The sequence below is a fragment of the Harmonia axyridis genome, chromosome 7, assembly GCF_914767665.1.
Source record: "Harmonia axyridis chromosome 7, icHarAxyr1.1, whole genome shotgun sequence".
Taxonomy (NCBI): domain Eukaryota; kingdom Metazoa; phylum Arthropoda; class Insecta; order Coleoptera; family Coccinellidae; genus Harmonia; species Harmonia axyridis.
In genome coordinates this window covers 33585895-33612942 of record NC_059507.1, presented here as the reverse complement: position 1 = coordinate 33612942, position 27048 = coordinate 33585895, and the positions used below count along the sequence as shown (strand labels likewise).

Sequence of the window (27048 nt, the reverse complement as noted above, 5' to 3'; positions counted from 1 at the left end):
CGTTGAAAAACGGCCCTATTTGAAGAAAAAAAGGTGCTGTTTTATCAAGGCAAGGCGCCGTGGTACAAATCAATGAAAACAATGACAAAATTGCATGGATTGGGCTTCGATTTGCTTCTGCATCCACCGTATTTGCCAGATCTGGGCCCCAGTGACTTTTTCCTGTTCTTAGACCTCAGAAGAATGCTCGCTGGAGAGAAATTTAGCGCCAATGAAGGAGTAATCGCCGAAACTGAGGCCTATTTTGAAGCGAAAGACAAATCGTACTACAAAAATGGTATCGAAAAGTTGGAAAATCACATGTTGAATAATACAATCGAATTTTGCCAGAAAAATGTGTTTTACTATGGTAGACCGAGGACTTCTCAATTGGCCTGTTACTCTTATTGATAGGCCAAAGTAATCTTTTTCAATCTAAAATATTTAGGGAGTTTTTTCTGGAATTAGGTATTCTACAACAAAAAGTGCTGTCGGGGAATGATTGATCAAACTTTCTGCTACAGTCTGAAGCGCCCAAGTGTTGCGCATTTCTCGATTTTCTTCCCAGAAACGATCGAAATGGCATCCGTTGTCGGAACAACCAGAGTACGAGCAATGTCCGATTTCAGTACTATCGCAATTAACGAAATACCTTCGAGTAACATCAATTTTTAATGAGTCGTTTTTCCCGTGCAAAAATCCCTACTTTTTTCGCGTCGGATACCGTGAAACATTCATTCAGAAACCATTCCCTGAAAATGAACCGACGTGCCAAACTGGTTGGTATCGGTTCTCTCATCCGGTTCTCTGGGACCGAGACGATGGTCTCCATATATCCGCTCAGCATCTGAAATATCTCTTCTCAGAAATCGGTTCACCTGAAAGATGTTCTCATTTTTTTTTTATTCCATTTATTTTATTTCGGACTTTTTCTCCATAAGAGAGTAATATACGATTCAAAATTTTTCTTTGATGATGTACAGGGTGTCCCAAACTCGGTCCCAAATTCGTTACTCACTGGAAGCATCTCGAAAACTATAATATGTACAGTGCATCCCATTTTGGGTGAGACAGTCAGGTTTCTCGCTTGTTATTTAAGATAGAGCATTGCGGTTTTCACGTTCCTGTCCTACTTTTTCGTGAAACTCAAGTTGGTCTAATCAGATTTTGCATAACTGTTTCCGTTCACGAGATACACGGTGATTTTGGAAATTGATACTTTTCGGACCCCTCCTTTATCTCCGGAGTTATTAGAAATGATGCTGAGCTGAAAACTACGTCTGAATCAGAATTCTGCGTAGAATCCAGTGGCGTACTCAATATTTTTTTCGGGGTATGGTTTTGAAGATTCAACACAAACCTATATTTTTTTTAATGGAACACTATGTATATCTTTACTTCGTTGAATTTGTTATTTTTTTCCCTTCAAAATGATGTATTATACTATGTAGGTAGGATGTTCAGAAATGTTAAAAAAACACTAAAACATTAAATAATGATGATTTTTTGTTAATGGGCAATGGATTTCCCATATAAAAGAAGAATCAATAATAATAACAATAATTCATAGCGATGACAGCTAGATCAGATTGGTTTTTTTCCCTCCAATGCCTACTCAATAAAACAATGCTCCCAAATGCATAGTAGCCATAATAACAACAAGGATGTTTGTATCATCAATTACCTACTACTTTTAAAAATCAAAAGTAATAATCCTCTTATTTAAACATAGAAAATTCATGGCCCATTCACAAAAAATCATCATTATTTGATGTTTTAGTGTTTTTTTAACATTATGAACATCCTACCCACATAGTATTTTTCGGTTGATTTCAAATTGAAAAATCGACAGATTTTCTAGGATATCTAGAATAGAACAATGCTTTATAGGTCTAGAAGAACGACTGGTTCTTCAAGACCTATACGAAGTATTTTTTGTCATTATTAGTTATGAGTTTCTCCAAAACATAACAGTAGTATCGTAAATTCGACTATAAGGAAGTAATTTTGCAGTAGTGAAAGAATGGTTACATTTCTGACATTCTCCTCTTGATGACTTTTCGCATGATACCGATATAAAATGGAGCAAGAATTTTTGACTTTGACTTGTGTTGCCAAGAATATTAATTTGCATATTTCTGAAAACTATTCGCGCTTTCTGAAGCTATATCGTTTCATTTATTGGATGGAAGAGTTAAATCTGCTTTCTTGAGTTACATCGATATAACTCAACACAGAATTGCTACCTTACAAGTAGCCATCGAGCCAAGTAGCTTGACATTTTAACCAACTACTTTACTTGAAAATCAAGCTCGTGGAAAATTACGTACTTTAGCTTGACTTGACTTGATTTTAGATATTTATTGCTTGACTTGATATGAAGCTCTTGATATTATTTGAGCTTGATATGCACGCGTCGCAGGGCATATATTTCTGCAATCTCTTGCGCGCTCAGACTAAATAAGGGGATTCCTCGAGCGCCGAGAGACTGAAGCATTCGCCAGTGTAACTTTATTAGTAGTTTTCTCACATTTCTTTGGAATATATTGGTAGTTTCAGAAATCCCAAACTTAGCAAAAATGGCCAAGGATTTTTTAATTTCATCATCAGCTCCTGTTGAAAGACAATTTTCCAGAGCTGATATTACAGTTAACAAAACCTGCCATAGGTAAGGCGACAAATCTATAAGATGCTTTATGTGTCTTAGATCCTGAATGGAAAATGATGAAATCAAACAAAGCCTTGAAATTTCTCAAATATTAAGCAACTTTATTTTTTTACTATTTTTTCTTTTGTTATGGTTTATTGTGATTAAATTTATGTTTCTATTTAAAACAAGCTCAAGCCAAGTAGCTTGAAAATGAAGCCAAGCCGTGAATCCCTACTTACAAGATGCGAGAATCGAGAAAAACGCTGTAAAATTAGCATAAAAACAATGCGGATTACATAATTGTAAAGAGGACCAACGCAGAAGATTTAAGCGATGACTTAACATAATTTTCGTGTCGAATTTCATGTTTACGATGGGTCATAAAGAAAATTCAGAATATAATTAATAGTAAACCCAAGCAACCTATGAATTATAGAATATGATAATCAGTTATTAAGTTATAGAGTTCTGGGACTTGTATTAATAAGACGGACAAAGTGGGAGGAAAGTTCAAAGACACGATGACGTTTAATGACTATATTTTATATAGTTCTTTGGTTATGAAGTTTTTTGGACACTGGGTAGACCATTGGTTGATTCGGCAGGAAGTGGTTTTGGCTGGAAGCAATTAAATTGCTTTATATTTCTCAGAATATTTGTTCAATTATCCTGAAAACAACTATAAAAAAGAGTACTCTACGAATTTGCGTTGAAAAAATTTATGGGTGTAATGAGAATTTTGATTTCTATATATTCCAGAATGTAAACTTTGAAAATTTTAGCGGGAATTATTTTTTTCCTCATCATACAAAATCATCTCATACATAGAACAGTTATGTGATTGTCAATAGGCGCATGAACGATCGAGCGTTCAAATGAATATGACCAGATGCATCTACTCATACCATCTTCAGAAATGCTCTCTCACTCTATCATAGAGAAATGTCTAACAAAGGGTGTTTTTTTTTATAGCTATAGAACTTTAAATTGCAATAAAACAACGATAGATTATTCGATTGACATGAATTTTATTTATCCGGAAGATAATCTTGTGGCATTACATTTTAAATAATATGATTTCTGGCATATGACCGCCACGGCTGGCTCGGATGTAGTCCAATATGTACGTCCAATTTTCGATGACTTTTTCCAACATTTATGGCCGTATATCGGCAATAACACGGCGAATGTTGTCTTCCAAATGGTCAAGGGTTTGTGGCTTTTCCGCATAGACCAATGACTTTATATAGCCCCACAGAAAGTAGTCTAGCGGTGTTAAATCATAAAACCAAAACGTGAAATTAGGAGGTCACCAAACGTGTCTTTCAATAAATCGATTGTGGCACGAGCTGTGTGACATGTTGCGCCGTCTTGTTGGAACCACAGCTCCTGGACATCATGGTTGTTCAATTCAGGAATGAAAAAGTTAGTAATCATGGCTCTATACACCATTGACTGTAACGTTCTGACCATAATCGTTTTTGAAGAAGTACGGACCAATGATTCCACCAGCCCATAAAGCGCATCAGTCAGTTTTTCCGGATGTAACGGTGTTTCGACATACACTTGAGGATTAGCTCCTCTCCAAATGCGGCAGTTTTGTTTGTTGACGTAGCCATTCAACCAGAAGTGCGCTTCATCGCTATACAAAATGAAATGGAAACTTATTCCAAACAGAACCATTATTTTCGAAATAAAATTGCACTACTTGCAAGCGTTGTTCAGACGTGAGTCTATTCCTGATGAATTGCCAAACCAAACTGAGAATAAATCACTTGACAGCTGTTATATCGGTCGCCATCTTGAACAATAATGCCAACTTAAAGTTATATACTTCGAAAAAAACACCCTATACATGTATGTGCCTTACTTTGTACAGCAAATTGCCCAAAAATTATCAAGTCCTAACTGACGTAAAGAATTTCGCAGAAGAAGAACTACTTATTGACCTTAAACCATATTCTTTAGATGCTTATTTAAATGATAGTTTCGTTGTACTTGTATGGACCTCACTGTATGTAATCAAGTATTTCAAGTATCTTTTTTTGTTAGTGTGAATTTTGATCATGAAAATAAATATGATTATCTAATAAGAAAATATTCATTTCAATGATCACAATTCACATTGAAGGCATTATGATAAATGCTTCCAAAAACAATTCGAATAATTTCGATGAAATAGTGAATGTTCGAGTGAAAAGAGACCTGTTCAATTTAAAGGCTCCATGAACCTCAAGGTTTATACAGATTGATCAAAATTTCAAATAACCCAACTGTAGGTTAGACGATTATGCTCTGAGAATTATTTGATTGACGATATATTCGACAACACATCAGTTGGAATTTGTGTTGTTCAACCTTTCAGAAGTTATGAGTTAGTTTACAATTCAAAGCGTTTACCTATTCAAATGATGAAACGTGTATCGTACCTTAAGGCTTAACGATTTCAGAAGATAATAATAGATACGTCCATTGCGGTCAGTCTAAGAGTAAATAATAGAAAGAGACGTACCAACCTTTTTCTGTTCTGAACTGCTAGATAAATAATAAACGAACTATAAATCTCTAACGAATTAAACGTATCAAATCGACTGTAACGTCATTCGATAATCATCGAACATTTCATCAATTTATCAATAGTCATGCCTCGAAAACATCTAATTATCTATGGTCTGTTGCAGGTTCAGATAACGGTCTTGGATAAAAATGACAGCCCGCCATCTTTCAAGGACCTGCCAATGCACTATACGGTATCCGAAGATCTTGGTCCTGGACAGAGTGTGGCAACGGTCAAAGCGGATGATCCAGATTCTATAGGGGAATTAAGATATACGATCATTAAAGGGAATGATGGGCATTTCGCTATAGACGAGGAGTCTGGAGTGGTGCAATTGGTCGAAGCACTGGACAGAGAAACGAAGGATGTGTACAAGTTGATCGTTAGGGCTGGGGATGGTAACCAGTTCACCGATGCCACAGTGACCATAGAGGTGAGTAGTTGACATTTTTATACCATAAAATAATCCTTATTCCTTGTCTATGAGTTCGACCTTGAAAATGGCATTCGTCATAAAAGCGACCGCGTTTTTTTTAAACAGCCCCTTAACATGCCTTCTATGATTATTGTAATTATTTCGAAATATTTATCACTTAAAAAAAACCTTTCATTATGTTAATCGCTAACGTCAAGAGGACTTGATATGGCACACTAAAAAGAAGAAGATTAAATATTCGTTATGTTTATGTCAACTCGATTCGTGGAAAAGAAAATAAACTTGCTTTTTCGGCAACCGTCCGGAAAGTGCTCACTTCCCGGACGCTTTTTCTCTGAGAAAGTAGCATTTCCCGGCCTAGTCCGGAAAGTACGTACTTCCCGGACTAGGCCGGAAAAGAATCATAGAATCCATAGCAACCGAGGTAACGGCTGACAGTTCATATGAAATTAGTTGTCAAAAATTTGCATGTTTTTTTATCGCAATCGCAATAAAATATGGAAAGCAGCAGCGATAGTGTTATTTTACATGGTTGCCGAAAAAATATTGTACGCAACACGCCCGAAAATGGTTTTTTTGGACTCACAGACTTCCAGGACTCGCTTACGCTCGTCCTGGAATTTTGTCTATTCGTCCAAAAAAACCCTATTTTCCGGACTTGTTACGTAAATTACTATTCTCTATTTCAGTATCGTAATGACTTCATTACTGTACTCGAAACAGTGCTGTAATGAACTCATTACAGCATTGTTTTCAGTTATATTTTTCGTTTTGTGGTTGTCTACACTGACTTCCGTTCCTATCAAATTTCAACACACTTCAATGGACTAGTTTAGTGATGTTGATAATACTATATTTGACATGATAGAATTGAAACATAGAGCAAAATTGATACATCAGTGAAAAAATTTTGAAAATCCATCAATAAATGACTGAGAAATAGATTATTTAAATTTACGTATTTAAGCGCGGAACGTCTTTGGTATCCGACTCGTCTGTGACGTCACGCCACTTGCCTGTGATCGCTACACCATAAATTACGTTTAAAAACTTAGCCGCGCCAAGGCTCTCGCGCCGTTTGTAGTTGTACAGTGTAGTTTTAACTCGAGTTTTGTTTTTATGTCATCATAATGGAAGAAGGCTTCGTGAAAAAGCAAAGTTATTTTTACTCAATAACTTATTTCAAACCAACTTACACCTTACTATTTTTATTATCAGAAAGAGACAGCTAGTACTGATAGGTACTTACATCAAAATCAAAAAAATGAAAACTAGTCCATTGTCGATATAATATAATTTGGATATAGTGAAACGATTTGCAACATTATTCGCAATATCCCTTGATTCTGGTGGTGTTTAATCGATTTGGTCAGACATAATTCATGAATTTAATGCCTAATTATAAATTATTTCAGAATTCGAAAAGTACGATTCAGATTCAAATGCCGTAATCTGTCAATTTTCGTAACCGTCACAGCAACTGTCAAGATACAATACAAAATCACTAGGAGGTATTATCTGAATTTTGCATTGAATTTCGAATATATTTCACAGAACTTGATTGAAATAGAGAAAATATCGTCAATACTCGTTGCAGAAGTCAATTCCAACACATGCGTTCGAAAACTCGCTTTTTCGTTTCTCGTTTTCGAATATCGAGTTCGTGTTGGAATAAGAGCCCATTCTGCAACTTGTTTTAGAAGATACTATTGAAACATCCTGCAAAACTTCAACCTGAACACATAAGCAAACCCATAGGAAATTCAAGATAATATTGGAAAAGAATATCTACCCAATATTTACGTGATTAGAGATACTATCAGGTTGAGATTTTGCTAACAGATTTACAGTTTCCTGCAAAATTTTGTGTTGACTTCCTTCCCAGAATCATAGAAAATTCAAGTAGACTATATAAAAAGAAATGGGGAAACCACTGACATGAAGTCCGGATCTTTTGAGCGCTTGTTCATTCATGCACCAATTGCAGCTGAATATGAAGACCACATATATATCCTATATACACTTAAGTGGTCCCCAAAGCCATAATAAGCGTAGAAATGATGGAGTGCTCAAGAGCTCTTCACGTCACATTTTCTTCTTCAATAGTTTCTGGGGATATTCCCAAAAATAGTCTTATACATAGAGTAATAAACATAGATAGAGGGAGTATAAGCAATTTTAACATGTACCCAACATGGTTAGATTATGTTGTCGGATTGTGATTTATTTTCAAATCCACAATTGTACTTTATCGTTATGAATGTATATTATATTGAATGAAATTATTTATTAGAGTGATTCCCGATTAAATACCTATGCAAATTTGAATATTTGGAATCCGATAATTTTCCTAATTGTGGAATTTATAATAAGTAGAATATTTATTATTTTCTGTATCTACCTGCTGAAATCCAAGGTTTGGCAACTTTTGCTCTCCTAGTGTCATCGGTTGTTTCCCATCGTTTTGCGCGCGTTTGAAGTTTGTTTTATGAATTTCTGATATATTTAGGTATTTATTTCAATATATTTTGAGTTAATATGAAACATTGATTCACTATGGGACATGAGAAGTGCGTTCTACGCGGAGAAACTCGCGAATTGAGTGAAATATCGTATCACTGATATGTTTTCATTTCTGCGCGCTTCATGTCAAATTTGAAAGTTCATGATGGGGACAAAATTGCTTACTGAAAATGATATATACTCTAAGTATGTTTGTTACTCTGAGGTCTCATATAATATTTTCTGATGTGATTATTGGATTCTCATATGTTAGAAGTTTCCGAGCGAGATCAGAAACAGCTCAGCATATACCCATGCGAATCGTGACTCATTTCGACCAACACACCCAACAGAGATCTTTTGCAGGTCAATTGCTCACGATGTTCAAATAACGTTATACCATCCTCAGCTTTTTTATATCGATGGTTATTGAATTCCCAAGCCGGTATCCAGCAAAACCCAACATCATTTCTCGCTCATTTTCAGTTATAAACAATTAACTGACAATACCCCATGAACATATTCGCCTTTCAACAGCAAACCTGGTCAGTTCTCCTTCAACGTGAGGATATAAATAAAACGGATCTCGAAGCCATATGAGTTTATCATAAATAATTGACAGGTTTCACAAATCGGAAAGCTAGTCCCTTCTTCTTGCGTTTGTTTCTCTCTTCGTTCGATCTTTTTGTATTCTTTTGAATAACTATTGACTATTTTTGTAATTCTTAGCCAACTTCCCAGAGCAAATATTTATTTGCATATCTTATGCTGAAAAAACAAAATAGATTTCTCGATATTAGCACTCAGTTCAATGTTAAGAGAAGAACAAAATTGAAAAGAAAAATTCCAGATTCTTATCGCACTCTCTCGAAATTAACAGCTATCTATATTTCCTAATAAAGGGTTTTCCAAATGAACATTTATCACTTTTGAAACTGTAATCATTTGAGATTTGAGGAGAAAAAATGAACGCGATGAGTGAAAATGTTGCACACTACTAGAGTACAGTAATAAACATAGATAGAGGAAGTATACGCAATTTTTACACGTCCCCAACATGGTTGGATTACATTGTCGGATTGTGATATATTTTCGAATCTACAATTTTGCTATATCATTATGAAAGTATATTATATTCAATGAAATATATTTATTTGAGTGATTCCCGATTAAATATGAAAATTTGAATATTTGGAATCCGATATTTTTCCTAATTGTCGGATTCATAATCAGCTAAATATTTATTATTTTCTGTATCTACCTGCTGAAATCCAAGGTTTGACTCTCCTAGTGTCATCGGTTGTTTCACGTCGTTTGGCGCGCTTGAAGTTTGTTTTCTGAATTTCTGAGATATTTAGGTATTTATTTTAATATATTTTGATATGTGCGAATTGATTATGGAAAATTCCATGAGAATTATATGGTGAGATTGTTTCAATATTTTTCTGCAAAAACTGACATACCTATTAAGCATCTGATGTCAGAATTGGTCAATAGAACACAGAACATTCATCAAAAAGGCGGAAACAGAAAAGTTATAGTTTTGGGAATCATTATTAAAGCCTTATGAGATGGTGCAAATTTCATAAAGCTGATCTGATTTGGAAGACTTACTGCTAATGCCCCTAGTGAGCTTCGAGTTTATCATTATTTTTAATTTTTTATTGTTTCATTTTCTGAAGTAAGACATTTTTTCATCAATCAGCTCTCACTCAGTATCAATAAATTTTTCAAAAACTATTACAGTTCTATGGAACTGCATTTTATAGAAGAGAATAGAATTTGAATAAACAGTGCAAAATCTGATTTATCTTTTATTAAATATTCGTCAATAGTAACAGGTGTTTTTTTTCGAGGTATATAACTTTGAGTTGGCATTATTGTTCAAGATGGCAACCGATTTAACAGCTGTCAAGTGATTTATTCTCAGTTTGGTTTGGCAATTCATCACGAATAGACTCACGCTTGAACAACGCTTGCAAATAGTGCAATTTTACTACGTCCATTTTATTTTGTTAAGCTATGAAGCGCACTTCTGGTTGAATGGCTACGTCAACAAACAAAACTGCCGCATTTATAGTGAAGCTAATCCTCAAGTGTATGTCGAAACACTGTTACATCCAGAAAAACTAACTGTTTGGTGCGCTTCATGGGCTGGTGGAATCATTGGTCCGTACTTCTTCAAAAACGATGAAGGCCAGAACGTTACAGTCAATGGTGATCGGTATAGAGCCATGATTACTAACTTTTTCATTCCTGAATTGAACAACCATGATGTCCAGGAGCTGTGGTTCCAACAAGACGGCGCAACGTGTCACACAGCTCGTGCCACAATCGATTTATTGAAAGACACGTTTGGTGACCGCCTAATTTCACGTTTTGGACCTGTGAATTGGCCTCCAAGATCTTGTGATTCAACACCTCTAGACTACTTTCTGTGGGGCTATGTAAAGTCATTGGTCTATGCGGATAAGCCACAAACCCTTGACCATTTGGAAGACAACATTCGCCGTGTTATTGCCGATATACGGCCACAAATGTTGGAAAAAGTCATCGAAAATTGGACGTCCAAATTGGACTACATCCGAGCCAACCGTCATATGCCAGAAATCATATTCAAAATGTAATGCCACAAGATTATCTTGCGGATAAATAAAATTCATGTCAATCGAAAAATCCATCGTTTTTTATTGAAATTTAAAGTTCTATAGCTCTAAAAAAAACACCCTTTACTTCCCTACCGATTGGTTTGGGAAGAATTCGTCCATCCTCCCATGATGCATTTTTGCCGGTCAGAAATGCATCTGTGCAGGTCGGAAAGTTGCCATATCGGCAACATTACCTTGTACAACATCCATCATCCGGTAATGATTTATTGAGTTCTATCCGAACATGTACATCACATTTCATTCCTTTCAATAGTTTTGTTCCCTCCGACGACTGTTGGTGTTCGTTTGTAGGAAATATTTAAAACATGCATGACAAGCAGTTGTATGATTGGCTGTTATTAATGATATAGATATGTTCATGTCATTTCTCTGTGTGAATTTCTTGCGAGATGACCTGCGAATCGCCTGCATTTGGCCTCTTGTAGCCTTGAAGTTGTTCAGGTACCGATCTTCGATGCCCTGGTCGGGCCGATCCTTGATCACAGACGGATGCTGGCGATAATTTTGAGATGCATCGAACAGTGAGTTGTCTCGGTGAACATCCATGCAGGGAAGTGTATCTGATCTAATGTTCTGCCTATAAAGTAGCAGAATTTACTGGCTCATACTGTTGTCTTACTTTGCTCCAAGAGTTTGCTGCAACAGAAAATTTGAAATTATGACTTCCACCTCATTTTTGCAAGAAAGCTTCTATACGTCTCTCGTTTTCACTCAATATTCAAGTGTTGTCTACCTGAAGAAATATCAGTTGATTTGTGTCTGAATCATAAAGTAATTCCCGATCAAACAGGTCAGCTTACGATCCAAATTCTCGTCATTTCCAGGAGGTTTCAGTTTTCCACTTCAATATGAAGAAATCTGCGCCTGAGGCTCATCGAATGCTCTCAAATACCTATGGTGAGGTCACTTTTAGTAAAAGATCGTGCCGAGAGTGGTTTCAACGCTTCAAGAACGGTGATTTTGACGTCGAAGGTCATATGGCCGGTGAAAGAGAAAAGGTTGTCGAAGATGCAGAAAAGGAGGTGTTACTTGATGCAGACTCGTTTCAAACGCAACAAGAATTGGCAGGATCATTGGAAGTGACGGCTCAAGTAATTTCAAAACGGCTGAAAGTCATGGGAACGATTCAGAAACAAGGAAATTGGGTGCCGTACGAGTTGAAGCCGAGAGATGTTGAACGGCGTTTGTTTGCTCGTGAACAGCTGCTTGCAAGGCAAAGACGGAAGTGGTCAAGACATAATTGGAAACGTTCAACTGGCAAATCTTACCAAACCCACCGTATTCTCCAGACGTTGCTCCCTCGGATTATCACTCGTTTCGATCAATGGAACACGGCCTGGCTGACCAGCACTTCCGATCTTATGAAGAAGTAAATTTTGAATTACTCCAAAAGATGAGCAGTTTTTTCAAAGCGAGATTCGTACCCTGCCCGAAAGATGTGAGAAACTAGCGACCAGCAATAGACAATACTTCGAATCATAAATGTATAATCAGTTTTTTACAATAAAGTCTCAGATGAATGAGAATCACTCTCAGGATGTATTCAAATAATTTTAACTATTGAACAGTTATTAATCTCTAGACATTAGAATCAAATTTCATTTACTTTTCATTTTAATGTATGAATTCTGGATTTGGAATAGTTTTTGCCCGATTTGAACATTTTTATGGGTAATTTTCATTATCGAATTGATATTTCAGGTACTCCTAAGACTAAATATGAACAAAAAAAGTAGATTACTATTGGAAAACCCCTTGAATCTCAAATTGATTTATTCTTCTTCAATAGTTCTAATCGAATCCTTTAATGTTCCATATATATTTTCAATTCTTCATCTTATATCTGTACAGGATTGCAAAATAAAACGTGACTCATCTTGTCTTATGTGGCCTTAAGCATAGAAAAATGTTTATTAGTATAATTGAACAGTAAATAAGCCTCAATTTCGGAAAAAAAAACGGCGAAAGCAATGTTGTAGGTATATGTAACATTAAAAATTGCAAACATAGAAGTACACTTGAATTATATGTCACTTTGCCAACTAAAGGGTGTTTTTTTCGAGGTATATAACTTTAAGTTGGCATTACTGTTCAAGATGACGACCGATTTAACAGCTGTCAAGTGATTTATTCTCGGTTTGGTTTGGCAATTCATCAAGAATAGACGCCTGAACAACGCTTGCAAATAGTGCAAATAGGCCTAAAATGAGATTTTTGTTGTTCCCGATTTTCATGAGCGAATTTTGTTTAGCGATGAAGCGCACTTCTGATTGAATAGCTACATCAACAAACAAAACTGCCGCATTTGGAGTAAAGCTAATCCTCAAGTGTATGTCGAAACACCGTTACATCCAGAAAAACTGACTGTTTGGTGCGCTTTCTGGGCTGGTGGAATCATTGGTCCGTACTTCTTCAAAAACGATGATGGCCAGAACGTTACAGTCAATGGTGATCGGAATAGAGCCATGATTACTAACTTTTTCATTCCTAAATTGAACAACCATGATGTCCAGGAGCTGTGGTTCCAACAAGACGGCGCAACATATCACACAGCTCGTGCCGAAATAGATTTATTGAAAGTTTGGTTGTTTGGTGATCGCCTAATTTCACGTTTTGGACCTGTGAATTGGCCTCCAAGATCTTGTGATTTAACACCGCTAGACTACTTTCTGTGGGGCTATGTAAAGTCATTGGTCTATGCGGATAAGCCTCAAACCCTTGACCTTTCGGAAGTCAACATTCGCCGTGTTATTGCCGATATACGGCCACAAATGTTGGAAAAAATCATCGAAAATTGGACGTCCAGATTGGACTACATCCGAGCCAGCCGTGGCGGTCATATGCCAGAAATCATTATTAAAATGTAATGCCACAAGATTATCTTGCGGATAAATAAAATCATGTCAATCAAATAATCCATCGTTGTTTTATTGCAATTCAAAGTTCTATAGCTCTAAAAAAAAACACCCTTTATAACATAAATGAATTCAAACAATATAGTAACCACATTTTTTGTAAATCCTATAAATCGAAAGATCTTCTTATTCTACAACTTTATCAGTAAAATTCAACTACCAAATCCTTCGTTATTCAACCCATATCACTTATCACCTAGACGTATCGGCATCTAACAAAGGATCACGTGGGTGTATACAACTGACCCCCAGGACAACCAGCCTTTTCCTATTCCGGCCAAACCCCTATGATTTGCACCTGAATGGAACCCATTGGGATAAATCAAAGCTAGAAAATGCGGAAATGTGTGGCTCCCTTACGATCTAGGCACGATCGCAATAAAGAGGCGTTTTCTCTCAAAGGAGCACTAGGTTTGCTAGCTGGTGAGATGTATGGCTCTGTGTCATCTCGGACCGCTCTTATCTGGGATGCTGAGAATGATAGGTGTACAAGGATGGGCTGATAAGCGAACTGCCTTGGTGATTTTCACTGAAAAACTGACGAGATAGTGCCGAATGAAGTATGGACGCCGTTAATGCTGCGGTTATCGAATCTTGTTCTTCGATGCGCCTAGCGTATCGGTGGTGTTGGGTAACATGATGTCGGTATTGCGTTTGCAGATGCGCAATCGCTAAAATTACTGCGGTCGATTAGTTTGAGCTAAGATTGGGTGGGAAAATAGACTTAAGGACTCCAAATGGTACAATCATTGCTAAATTATATCTTATGAATATTTCGAAGGAAGATGAAAAACAGAAAAAAAAACAAAACAAAATTTAATTCACAGTTTTTTGTTCCTCACCTATCTGGATTATTATCTGTTTGTATTGAATTAAAACACAAATTAAGTCACTCTTAGACTCAAAATATACTAACTGACAAAGAAACTTAAACACCCAGAAGGAGGTGTTTAAATTTAATTTTTTTTTTTGGTAAACATAAATAGTATAGCAAGGTAAATGATTGAAATTTGGAGAAAAAAGCGAATGGTTTACAATTTTTTGTGATAAATTTGTTAGGAATATGTTTTTTCACCGCGATTATCTATACACTCATCGACACGTCTTGGCATTGATGCAATAAGATGTCTATCCCAAGCTACCTGTACTTCTTGTCTCAGAGACACCAAAGTCCGTGGGGGCTGGAGTAAATTTCCAAGCCTTCTACCCATGATGTCCTAAACATGCTCTACGGGCGAAAGATCGGGGGATCTGGGTGGCCATGGCAAAAGATTCACTTGGGTCGCTTCGAAAAAGTTTAAACTAACTCTGGCTACATGAGTTCGGGCTTTATCTTGCTGAAATATTGGATTCTCGAGCCGTTTGAGGTAAGGGAGAGCATATGACTCCACTATTTCCTGAAGGTAACGCAGTGCTGTCATGTTACCTCGAATAAACCTAAAGGTAACTTACTTGCATGTGCAATAGCATCCCATACCATAACGCCTACTGTCCAGTGTACATGACGTTCAACATCAAACGGAGGTTCTCGTCTTTCTCCCCGACGTCGTTTAACCCATCTTCGGCCATCATGTGCACCCAAGCGGAATCGAGATTCATCAGAAAATACGACCTGACGCCATTCCACATTCCAATGATGACTTTCTATGCACCACTGTAATCGTTGCCGGCGATGCTCAACCGTCAAAGTTAACACAAGTTGGGGTCGATAATGCTGCAGTCCAAAAGACCTTATCCGGCAGTAAACAATTCAGACGCCTAACCACTCATCAGCCAAAGATCGAGTTCTCGCAAATTGGTCTCTAATGGCCATAAGTCTTACGACGTCGATCTTGAACTTCATTTGTGCCCCTTCAACGTCCGGTGCCTACTCTTATTCGATTTTGGGCATTACTCCTGGATCCCTTTCAAATTCACTTAGCTGGCGATAAATTCCGCGTACTCGTGCTTTAGGCATTTTAACAACAATTAAACATCGACTTTGGATCTCCTCGAACAGCTGGTTTGTTGTAAAATTTAAAAAACTTGCAAAAGACGACTACAATATTTAAGTAGCAAAAATTGTTTACATGAAAAAACCTTCACAATTTTTTCTCCAAATTCAATCATTTACTCTTTTCTATACTATCTAGGTCTTACCAATAAAAAAAAGTTTATACGAGAAGAAATAATGGTATGCAAACTGGTGATGCCATCTGGGTGTCATTGAATGACGTTGTTCTGTTGTTCAGTTAAATTCAAACTATTTTTCAGACTGGCTGTACTCCGTCATTACAAAACTACAATTTTTTCAAGTAGGTAATCGAAATAAGACCCCAATGCGTTCTAACGTCGCGAACTAACCTCACCCAACGCAGCCCCGTCGAAAAGCGCATCTAAATTTTTTCCACAAGCATCGCCGCGCATTAATGATGAATAATAGAGGCGTAAAGTATTCCCGCAAGATAAAGGCCACACCTTTTTGCAAACGTCTAGGAGGGAACATAAAACCGCGCGACTGCTCCAAGACCGGCTCTCAGGTATTTATCAATCGAAAATATAAGAGATGATGGCCGTTTGAGTGATTTGTGTAGATCGTTCGGAATTCGAAAACCGATCAACAGATGTCGCAAAATGCCGGTAAATTTTTCGCGCGCGAGCTCTCAGGGACATTAATAATTGTACAAAGAGCCGAGAGAGAAATGGTGAGGTAGATAGCAGTACACACACACACATAGAGAATAATCGACTGGTGCCATCGACAATTATGGTTCATTGCTCCCATGGTCGTAGTTAGTATGAAATCTGTCCGATCTGCATTTCTCCTCGGTGGTGCAGGCAGAGGCTGCTATGATAAACTGCTGATGTTACCGACGGTCTGAGGAGATAGGCCGGTTTTGAAAAAACTGCCTTATCATAGTTACGTTTCCTGATGTTTTGTCCGTATGGATGCTGATTAATTGTCATTCGTGAGATGTACAGACGTCTCTTGGAGGCTTTTGCAGAGGATATTTCGCGTTACTTCGAGGTATGGAATGAATGATTCGCATTAGTTAGTAATATTAGATTGAATAATTGGTGGAGAAATGGTAAACGCTTCCTTGAGAATCAGTAGGATTGTATAAGGTAATTTAATCTATAGAAAACGTTTTTTGAAGTCGATACCTATCTCTATGGTCTAGCAGAATATTGGATTGAAGTCAACAAAAAGAAATAATTGCATATTTTTAAACTCTACATTCGGAAAACTCATTTATAACCTAATTCAGCCTGTCAGTGCGTGGTGCATCTTCGAAACCAAAATTGCGCATAATGGGCTCATACTGTATCAGGACCATAAACACTATTCACATTCTCAGCTGCCTGGCTTGCATTTTCTCCTTTATCGAAAAAAAAGTGTAAATTATAGCGTATATCCTCTTTGCTAGTGTCCATCTTTGACGCGCACTCAAACTAAAATGTGTCAGTAATCACAAAACTTTCTGAGAAGTTTTTGTACTGTAGCGTTACAATTGCCCATGAGACTTTAAAGACTAATTTCTAGGGTTGGTTTGGCTTATTTGGCAACAAAACTCCTACCCAGGTTTTTACATATTTAATAAAATTGAAATATACAATGATCGATCCTTTTCACTCTAAACAAATAATGAAATAAAAACTTAACTTAATACGATTAGTTACTCTGCTATTAGGATGGAACCTCTTCTGTAAATTATTTTCAGCCTTCTGAACAGCAGATCTTATCAGAAAGCTATAGTACTCCAATCCCCATTCAACGAAGTTGATGTGATAATCCCAGGTATTACGCAGGTATTCTTTCAGATTCAGGACCTAAGGTGGTTTAACATACGTACTATTCCAAATTCTGTATCTCAAGGAAGTACCTACTTCTTGATATTTTTCAATCCCAAGAAAGGTTTCTGTTGTTCCAATTCCACAGGAGGTTTTCTTTGTTCCAATCCCACGGGAGGTTTTCTTTGTTCCAATCCCACGGGAGGTTTTCTTTGTTCCAATCTCGCGGGAGGTGCTTTGAGAAAATGAACAACGATATTAGAATATGTTAACTGAATTTTCAACTCCTTCTCGGATTTCTAACCAAGAAATTACAAAGAAATCATTAAATTTATTATCAAATAAACCTGAGAAGGAGTTTTGCTGACATTATTTGACACAAAAAGAATTCTACCAAACCTGAAATACGTTTCGACAAGATGGATGACTCTAGAAAAAAACTACTGTTTCAAATTAAATCGATTCATTCTGGTGAGATTATTACTTGTTGAATACAAATATTCATGTTAACACTTACCGAGAATCCCGACACAATTCTCGCCGATAAATCAGACTCCAAATCTCAAATTGAATTAATAATGACTGAAATCTAAATCTTAGGTACGTATTTTTGCTGAAGTCTCAATAATCATTGAAAATCTTTCAGAAGATTTTCTCTAGATCCGCGCATCTGAGTTCCGACCGATGGTATACAATATGATACGATTAATTAACAAATTACCGCGTTTTCGAAAATTCCAGTAGCGTAACATGGAATGAAGCGTGCAAAATCGTTACAGTACTACGAAATCTCATCTTTCTAACGGCATTCAGTGGAACCCTATCGGACTTATACAACGCAAGATACAGAAAACTGAAGCCATCTAGGATTGTAAAAATAATAGATAATAAATGGCATTAATTGCATTCGATAACGATCGCCTGTGATTGTTTCAGTCGGTTTTAACAACTCATAATACCTTACGCCGAGCTGGTCCCACCAAATACTGAGTATGACCTTGAAACCGTGAATATTCGGTTTGACAGTCGACGTATATGCATGGCCGGATATCCCCATGATTTTCTGCGCTTGGGATTATCGAAATGAACCAATTTTTCATCTCCAGTCACAATGCGATGCAGAAATCTCTTCCGTCTTTGCCTTGCAAGAAGTTGTTCACGAGCAAACAAACGCCGTTCAACATCTCTCGGCTTCTACTCGAACGGCATCCAATTTCCTTGTTTCTGAATCCTTCCCATTACTTTCAGGCATTTTGAAATGGCTTGTTGCGTCACTTCCAATTATCTTGCCTATTCTTGTTGCGTTTGACAGGAGTCTTGATCAAGTAAGGCCTTCAATTCTGCGTCTTCGACAACCTTGTCTCTTCCACGATGGTCTTCGACGTCAAAATCACCGTTCTTGAAGCTTTGAAATCACTCTTGGCACGATCTTCCACTAATATTCATATTCATATTCATTAATAGCGGCCTCACCAAAGGTATTGAGAGCATTCAATGTGCCTCACCTCCAGATTTCTTCATATTGAAGCAGAAAATCAAAACCTCCCTCAAATGACGGGAATTTGGCTCGTAAGCTGACATTTTTAATCGAGAATAAATTTATGATGCAGTCACAAATCGACTAATATTTCGATGGCGTTATGTTTACAAATACCTAAGCTTATTGTATGACATTTACGATCTATTTATTTGGACTACTACTTACCGCTGCAGCCATCTATTGTAAAACTGCGGAAGCAAAGTTGTACAGCTAATAATTTCACATCCAAATGCAAAAGGAAAATTACTTTCGTTGGAATTAATTGAGATAATCTTTTTTACAATAGATTCTGATTACCTTTGTCATTTCCTTATATTAAACCAGAATGCTACAATTCATTGAACCAGAATACTATTTATAATTATAGCGCTACATACATTGATACGATAATAACAAACTCCTCAAAACGGATTGATAATTGAAGAGATGAAAATACACGTTTTCCAGCTAGTTATTATTGCGGAATTTCTGTTTGTCATCAATCTTTTCAGCGCGATAGTTTTTGAAAGGATAATTGCAGAAACGACTGTGCCTCGTCTAGAATTTTTGGACCCGATCTTATACAACAGGTACGTCAGGAAGTTATCTTACTTGCAAATCAATAAAGTGGGTAAGTTGGGAGGAGCTGAATCATTTAGTCACTTGATGGGCACAGAGATTTTCGAATTCATTACTCCCAACTACATGAGTACTTAAAGTGGTCGCTAATTAATCCTGTCATTGATAAAATGAGTGGGTTACAAATTCGACTTCGAATGCCATGTTCCCCATTTGTATTTCAGTTCAGTTTTAATGACATGCGTTATTTAAATGATCTCTCAGATTGTCCAGTCTGAAAGACCGACTTTCTAAAAATAGATACGAAATTAAATTTGCAACGGGTTCGAGAAACTTAAGAATAAGTTAACGCAATATACACAAAATGACGATATTTCAATCTTAAATGGATCTTCAGCTTCTAATGAAGCTCTCGATGGCGTAATTTTTTATCGAAAACACGATTTGAATTTCTCAAACTCAAAATGTTGGTACTTCTGAGCTATGTTGATTATCGTTAGGTTAATACACTGCGCAAAAAATTAACGCACATTCTGAAAATCTCAATTTAAATGAAAGTTAACTCTACATTGACTTTAAAACTTATTTTTTATGTTCTCTCAGGAAGGTTTTGAACGAAACAAGACACATTAAATGGAAGAAAAATTCAGGATTTCACCAAATCTTATGTGAAAGAAGAGAAATAAACAATTTTCAAAATACTGGAATGCTGATAAGAGATTTAATACTTGGTATTTCCACCCCTTGCGTTAATTACAGCTCGACAACGATGCTTCATACTCAAAATGAGTGATCTTAAAATGTTCTGATCTAATCCTTCCCAGATTTCTCTGAGTTGGATTCCTAAGTCATTAAGAGTAGCTGGATGATTTTCTGAACTTCTCAGCCTTCTATTGAGGTTGTCCCGAACCTGCTCAATTGGATTGAGATCTGGACATCTTGCTGGCCATTCCATTCGAGAGACTTCAACCTTTTCATTGTACTCCTGAACGATGCGCGCATGATGGGGTCTGGCATTATAGTCCATAAAAATGAAATTTTCACCAATGTATGGGGCAAATGGCACTATTAAGGAGACGTCACTCTGACATATAAGATCAAAGTTAGAGTAAAGAGTTTTATCCATAGAAGCATATTTATTAGGAGTTTACAAACCTAATTGATTAATCAACTTCATTATTATTTTGAGAATTGTGAAATGAATTTTTCCATCTAAACTGAATCTGTTAAGGAACAACTTCAACAGGTTTCTATTCCTGATGCCGGCAAAGGTGAGATAGCCCAAGTCAGTTATGAAGTATCGAGTCGATTTTCTTAGCATAGTCGAACTTATCCCTTTGGCGTCGTGACAATTCAATTCCCTCACTTATAACAGTATCTTTGACGGTATATCATGAACTAGAAAGCAGATATTCCATGGTAGATTGGCTGAAAACCATTACCTTGGAGGCAGCATGGAGGTACGACCGCAACATCCACATAACAATCACACAAAGTGGATAATGGACCATCACTGCAAGGTGGGCGTAGTGTATATTTCCTTGATAAAAAGGAACAGGAAAATAATTAGTGAGTTTACATGCCCAAGATTATGCAGGGATTCGTCTTGGATTCGAGAATCTGAATACGAGACAAGAGAGACAAAGACTGAACTGTGAGGGTAGTATAGGAAAGAATTGAAAAAATTTAATTTCGAAAACTCAATTTGAAAGTTTCAGCTTATGAAATAAACAAAGCAGATAAAAATATATAGGTTACTCCTTGTAAAATGATAGATGGAACAATTAATTTAATATTGAAATCGCTATTCTGGGTTGTATTCTAAATCTATCTAATCAACCTAAGTACTAGCCTTGTGTGCTAAATAAATATAATATCCAATCTGCAAAGTTGTTCATATGTATATATTGTTATCGATATATGCATAATTTACTATTCCTTGGTATCCAAAAATTTTTTTTAAATATATCTAATATTATATATACGTATATTCTTTTGAGATAAAGCAATTCAAAAAATTACCAACTTCAAACAATAAAGCATGTGTAGATGTAATCTCAGTATTAGCAGAGGAAATGTAAACGAGGCATCATACATTTCAACGTATGATACAAGAGCACATATAAAAACCTCAGCAAAAACTCTGTCACCTCGTAGAGATGTAGTGACAAGTTTGAGTATACGTTTACAGAATAAGCTGACACATTTATATTGAAGGGTTTCCTCTCCATCCAAAACAAAATCTTTTCCATTTTTTCTCTTCACCAACGGTTGACAACTTTATAATTAAATCTTTAAACAAAAAAAGACAAAAATAGGAACTAGAGAGGAGAACTAAATGTTACTTCCCATCATATTGTTATTATTTGAAGTTAGCGACCCATTCTGGAAAGGAATTTGAAGATCTGAGATGGATAGCTTGGAAACCACCATGAAATTTATAAATTGGACAAGTATTCACCAAGTGGTCAATGGTTTCTTCTGCATCACACTCACATAGAGTGTATCAATAGAGTGCCATTGAAAGATCATACAATCACAACGACCAAGGCTAGTACTAAGTCGATTTTAAATTCACCAAATTTTCCTAGGACGATTGAAACCTAGAACTTTCTCTGAAGGATCAACGATAAGACTTTTGTTGAAGACATTACAAGAACTCTATTCCTAACGCCAAATTTCTTAGTCACTTTCATTAGATTGAAGGAAGGTATTAATCCATAAAAGTTTCAGTTACTTTAATCTGGCAGTTCTGGATTCTGGGAGGTAAGATAAAATTGGAAATAAATTCAGGTAGAAATGAAATTGTTCCCAAGATTTCTTGTCTGAGACCTGTCTACGAATATAAGGCGGTAACCAATGTAAAGGTGTAGATGTAATAGTTCCTAGTTCCATAGATAATTCTCATAGAAATGTTTAGCTGTGCATCAAATTCATGAACATGAGCACTATTGAATCAAACAAAACAACAGCAAAAAAAAAACCAATGCCAAGGCTGCCGTACGAAGTGTGTTGGCATCAGCACCCCTTGAAGAATCAGCTAATTTTTTAAGAATATCATTCCTCGACTTGAATTTAAAACGTTAATCTGTCAAGTGAACCTTGAAATTCAAAGAAGAATCAAGTTTAACTCCAAAATATTTGGGAGTATAATTATAACTCAAGACGGCATCAATAATTCCGTCTTTCAATTTTCTATATTTTGTTGATTATTCAAATGAAAACAGGATACTTCTGTTTTATATTGGATCTTACTATACACACTTTATTTTGACCACTTATTTTCAACTTTCTTTTCAGGTTACCGATACAAATGACAACCCACCGGTGTTCCTAGAAAGCGTCTATTCCTTCGACATACCAGAAAATGCGATCCGTGGCTCCAAATTGGGACAAGTCCAAGCTGTAGACCCTGACCTCGGGATCAACTCTCAGCTCACCTACACAGTGATCAGCGATTGGGCCAACGATGTCTTCTCCCTCAACCCTCAGAGTGGTATCTTCACTCTGACCTCAAGACTTGACTACGAAGAGGTAAGTTTCCATTGATAATCCTCTCCATTCGCGGGGTTCCCCAAGGTTCCCGTTCAGGTTTTTCAGAATTCAATTAAAACGTTAAGTAGTGAATGGAAATTGATTTCAAATTAACGCAAATGGTTAACTCCACTCTAATTGAAAATCTTGCACTTATATGTGCGACACCTACAATTCGAATTCTTCGAATTCGGTGTGTTGAATTAGGTGTTCTCTTCGTAGGAAAATAGCCTATTAGGCATATTGGTAAGCTGCATGCGTGGGTACCGAGACCACTCTGGCACTGAGGAATAATTGTACGAGAGAATAATTATCCGAGATAATTTAACGTTTATACGTAGTGGTGAATTATAGATATGGAGGTGTATGATATATTCGATTACTTGTCGCGAATATGAGGTGTACATTTAATTATTCCGGTGTCTTTATATTGAATAATGTTAGATAGTATTGAGGCAGGGGCGTCGCAACCATGAAATTCGATCTTATTGTGTTCCGAATTGTGCGTGAACAAGTGAAAGTTTCCTGAGTAAGTGAATCTTTCTGAAACTTGAAGATTGCTTAAGTAATCACCGTGTAATCACTGGATATAATCGTTTTAGGTACAGGGTTTTTCAGTAAAGGGTTTCATTTGGAATAGTCCGCTATCTGGACAGCTGTCACTTTTGAACATTTAACGCTATCTGCCAACAAACAACGAAACAATTGTAGTTTTGTAAGAAAAGTTTCCTTGCTGTAGTGATCACAATTGGCCACCGAGATCTTGTGATTTAACACATTTAGACTTTTTTCTTCCGAAATTAACCCACGAATTCTTGAAAATAAATTTTTTTTATGAACCTTTTTAACTTCACACATACGAATGAATACTATCTAATGATATGATCGTTGGCAAAATGAATGAGTAAATCAATCAAAAACAATATAATAATGAGAGTAATATTCATAATAATAATAACAATAAAGATAATAAACAAAAAACAATTTGAAATTATATTAGTCTGGTTATGAACATTTTGGTCAACACATTTAATATTATTGGACATCAGATATATGAGGATTCAGTTATTATGGTCTATCTTAAAAAAATCTCACAAAATGTCGTTTCTCGGTCATATGAATTATTCTGGCGTTATCTTGTGGCATGAAAAGATGTATGGAAGATCTTGGATTTTGTATCTCATTTCATAGCCAATGTGGAGCAGTATATAAAAAATTATCGATGGCGGTGCCTAATATAACCAAGGAAGATCATTTCTCAGTCGGGTTCTGGCCGCCGAACATCCAAATTCCATCCCAACCAGAAATGAGAGCTCCCCGATTGATGAGCAAAAACCCCGAAAATTGCAAAAAATCCATTTTCAAAGCTCCATATCTCGAAAACTGTCCATTTTTGAGCTTTGTCGTTACGGACACTTCTGATCAGTTTATCAAGAACTACAACATATCAAAAATTCAGCCAAATTCACGGAAAGCCATTTCCCATATAAAAATTTGCTTACTGAAAATGACATAGGTAATATGCTCACTCTATCTATGTTTATTTCTTTGAGGTCGGCACTGAAAGAGAACGTATGTTTACGAAAAATGCTTATTTTTATCAAAATATGAACCTTTGAATCTGAATCATCGAAGCTTGCTCGAAGACGACTGAATTATCTGAAGGATTCCATAGTAGGTACTAATTGAGATCGTTACTCATTCGAAACAATCACGTTACCGTTCAGGCGTTTTCTTCAGTTTTGACTCGTTCACTGTGCCATTTAAAGGAGCCTCTGCTCCGCTCAGATCCCTAGCCTCGATTCCAATTCCGTTAGTTCTTCTGCGCAAATTACAGGCTCGTACAGAAAATCAGAGTTTTTCGCATCCTCGCTCGTAGCCTCACATGAAAAACTGGCGGCCTGTAAATATTAAGGCAGTCAGATACAGATGGCGGGGTGTTCTCGATAAAACTAGAATCGGACGCTTCTAACTCCTAAACGGTCTCAGCGCTGAAGAAGCAAGAAGCGTTCTTGGTGGATTCGTCTCAAGATGTCCCGGGATTTTTTAATTCTAACCGGACTCGCTGTGTGGCAGACCAATTCAATTTGTATTCTAGCCTTATAATGACGCAGTCGACGTGTTTTTCAGTATTAATTACTGGTTTTTGAGCGCCACACAACAAATGCACGATATTTTAGTATTCATCGGTGCTTAGAAGAAAGTCTCTACATTTAGAGTGTTCCCGAGGACGTTTCTTTCAGAATTTTGTTTCTTGTGTTTGGTTTGAGTTTATCCGGAAAACGATGAAGAAGTAGAAGGTTCAGGTGCATTGCTCGAAATGGTCGTATTGTTTATTATAGAGATGAAAAACTGATTGAGTAACACGAAAAGAGTTAACGAATGCACTGGACGTAAATATACTATAACTATTAAAAGATATATCAGAATTTAGAAGTTTATGAGTTAATCTTTTTGGTAATCACCCATACCATACTTATTTTTTAGAACAAAAAATAGATAGAAGTGAATAGATATTGTTTCTGTGCAAAATTCATCTTAAAAACATTTGTAGTTTATTGCTCACATTTGGAAGGTGTCAGAGAATAATTGATTATTGTGAGAATTAGTTCAGAAAATTAGGAATTCATGAAATTTTAGTCAGTGAATTGAAATCGAATTGGAAATCTCCAAATTTTGAATAGAAAGAGAACAGATTGAAAAGAGAAGGCATCCAGATTTTCAGTAAGCAAATTTAGTTCCAACATGAACTATCAAATTTGTCATGAAGCGCGCGGATATGAAAACTTATCAGTGATACGATATTCCAATCAATTCACGAGTTTCTCCACAAAGAACGCACTTTTATGTCCCATAGTGAATCAACGTTTCATATTTACTCAAAATATATTGAAATAAATGCCTAAATATATCAGAAATTCAGAAAACAAACTTCAAGCGCGAAAGAACCGATGACACTAGGAGAGCAAAAGTTGCCAAACCTTGGATTTCAGCAGGTAGATACAGAATATAGTGAATATTCTGCTTATTATAAATTCGACAATTAGAAAAAATATCGGGTTCCAAATATTCAAATTTGCATATTTAATCGCGAATCACTCGAATGAATATATTTCATTCATAACGATATAATAAAATTGTGGATTTGAAAATATATCACAATCCGACAACGTAATCTAACCATGTGAGGGACATGTAAAAATTGCGTATACTCCCTCTATCTATGTTTATTACTCTATGGAATGAACCAAAGTCAGATTGAATATGCTCGAAACAAATTTTATAATTTCAAAGTATTAACCTTACTGAGAAGGAAAGTGCAGAAATTTCTATTATGGTAGAACTTTCAACTAAAATCTACTGTCTCAAATCATGGTTAAAATCTGAGGTAGATATTAATCTACTAGGTACTCTACGCCATTGTTGCGACATAACATAATGCAAAATCCACCTCAACCTCCAAGGTATTCATAACTTCAAACGTAAGATTAACGATCATCTCCGCAATGCAAAACAGACCTAATAAATTAGGGTAGAGTCAGACGCGACGTAAAGAGACCAATTTGCAACTCATTTGTAGTTTGGACGGAAAAATTCGGAAAAATCGAAATGACTTCGGATGCAACGTCTCACTTCGGACATGAAACTAATACATTTCTATACAATGACAGTACCACCTTGCGGTTTATTATTATTCATGGTGATCTTATGTCGTGTGTTAATACTCGAAAAATAGTACGGTAGAGAAGCGTAGGTTTGGAATGTATATGAACGAAACAGTGGAACTCTAAAGACGACTTGGATAGTCCAACTGAGGTTTTAGGATTTTGGTGAAACATAGGCAACACTGTCACATGTAAAAATTTATTTGAAAACTAGATTAGGTTGTTAAGAAACATAGATAGCAGGAGTATACATGTCCCCAACATGGTTAGAT

The 27048-nt window shown here is 36.4% G+C and overlaps 1 protein-coding gene across 1 annotated transcript in view; it reads left to right on the top strand.

Annotated features, from left to right (window-relative positions):
* LOC123685230 (cadherin-related tumor suppressor) overlaps window positions 1–27048 on the top strand; it is a 263888-nt gene that overhangs the window by 193561 nt on the left and 43279 nt on the right. Inside the window, exons 2-3 of the mRNA XM_045624851.1 lie at window positions 5311–5619; window positions 22878–23111. Of these exons, the coding sequence (XP_045480807.1) occupies window positions 5311–5619; window positions 22878–23111 (543 nt within the window). The remainder of the gene's footprint in view (window positions 1–5310; window positions 5620–22877; window positions 23112–27048) is intronic.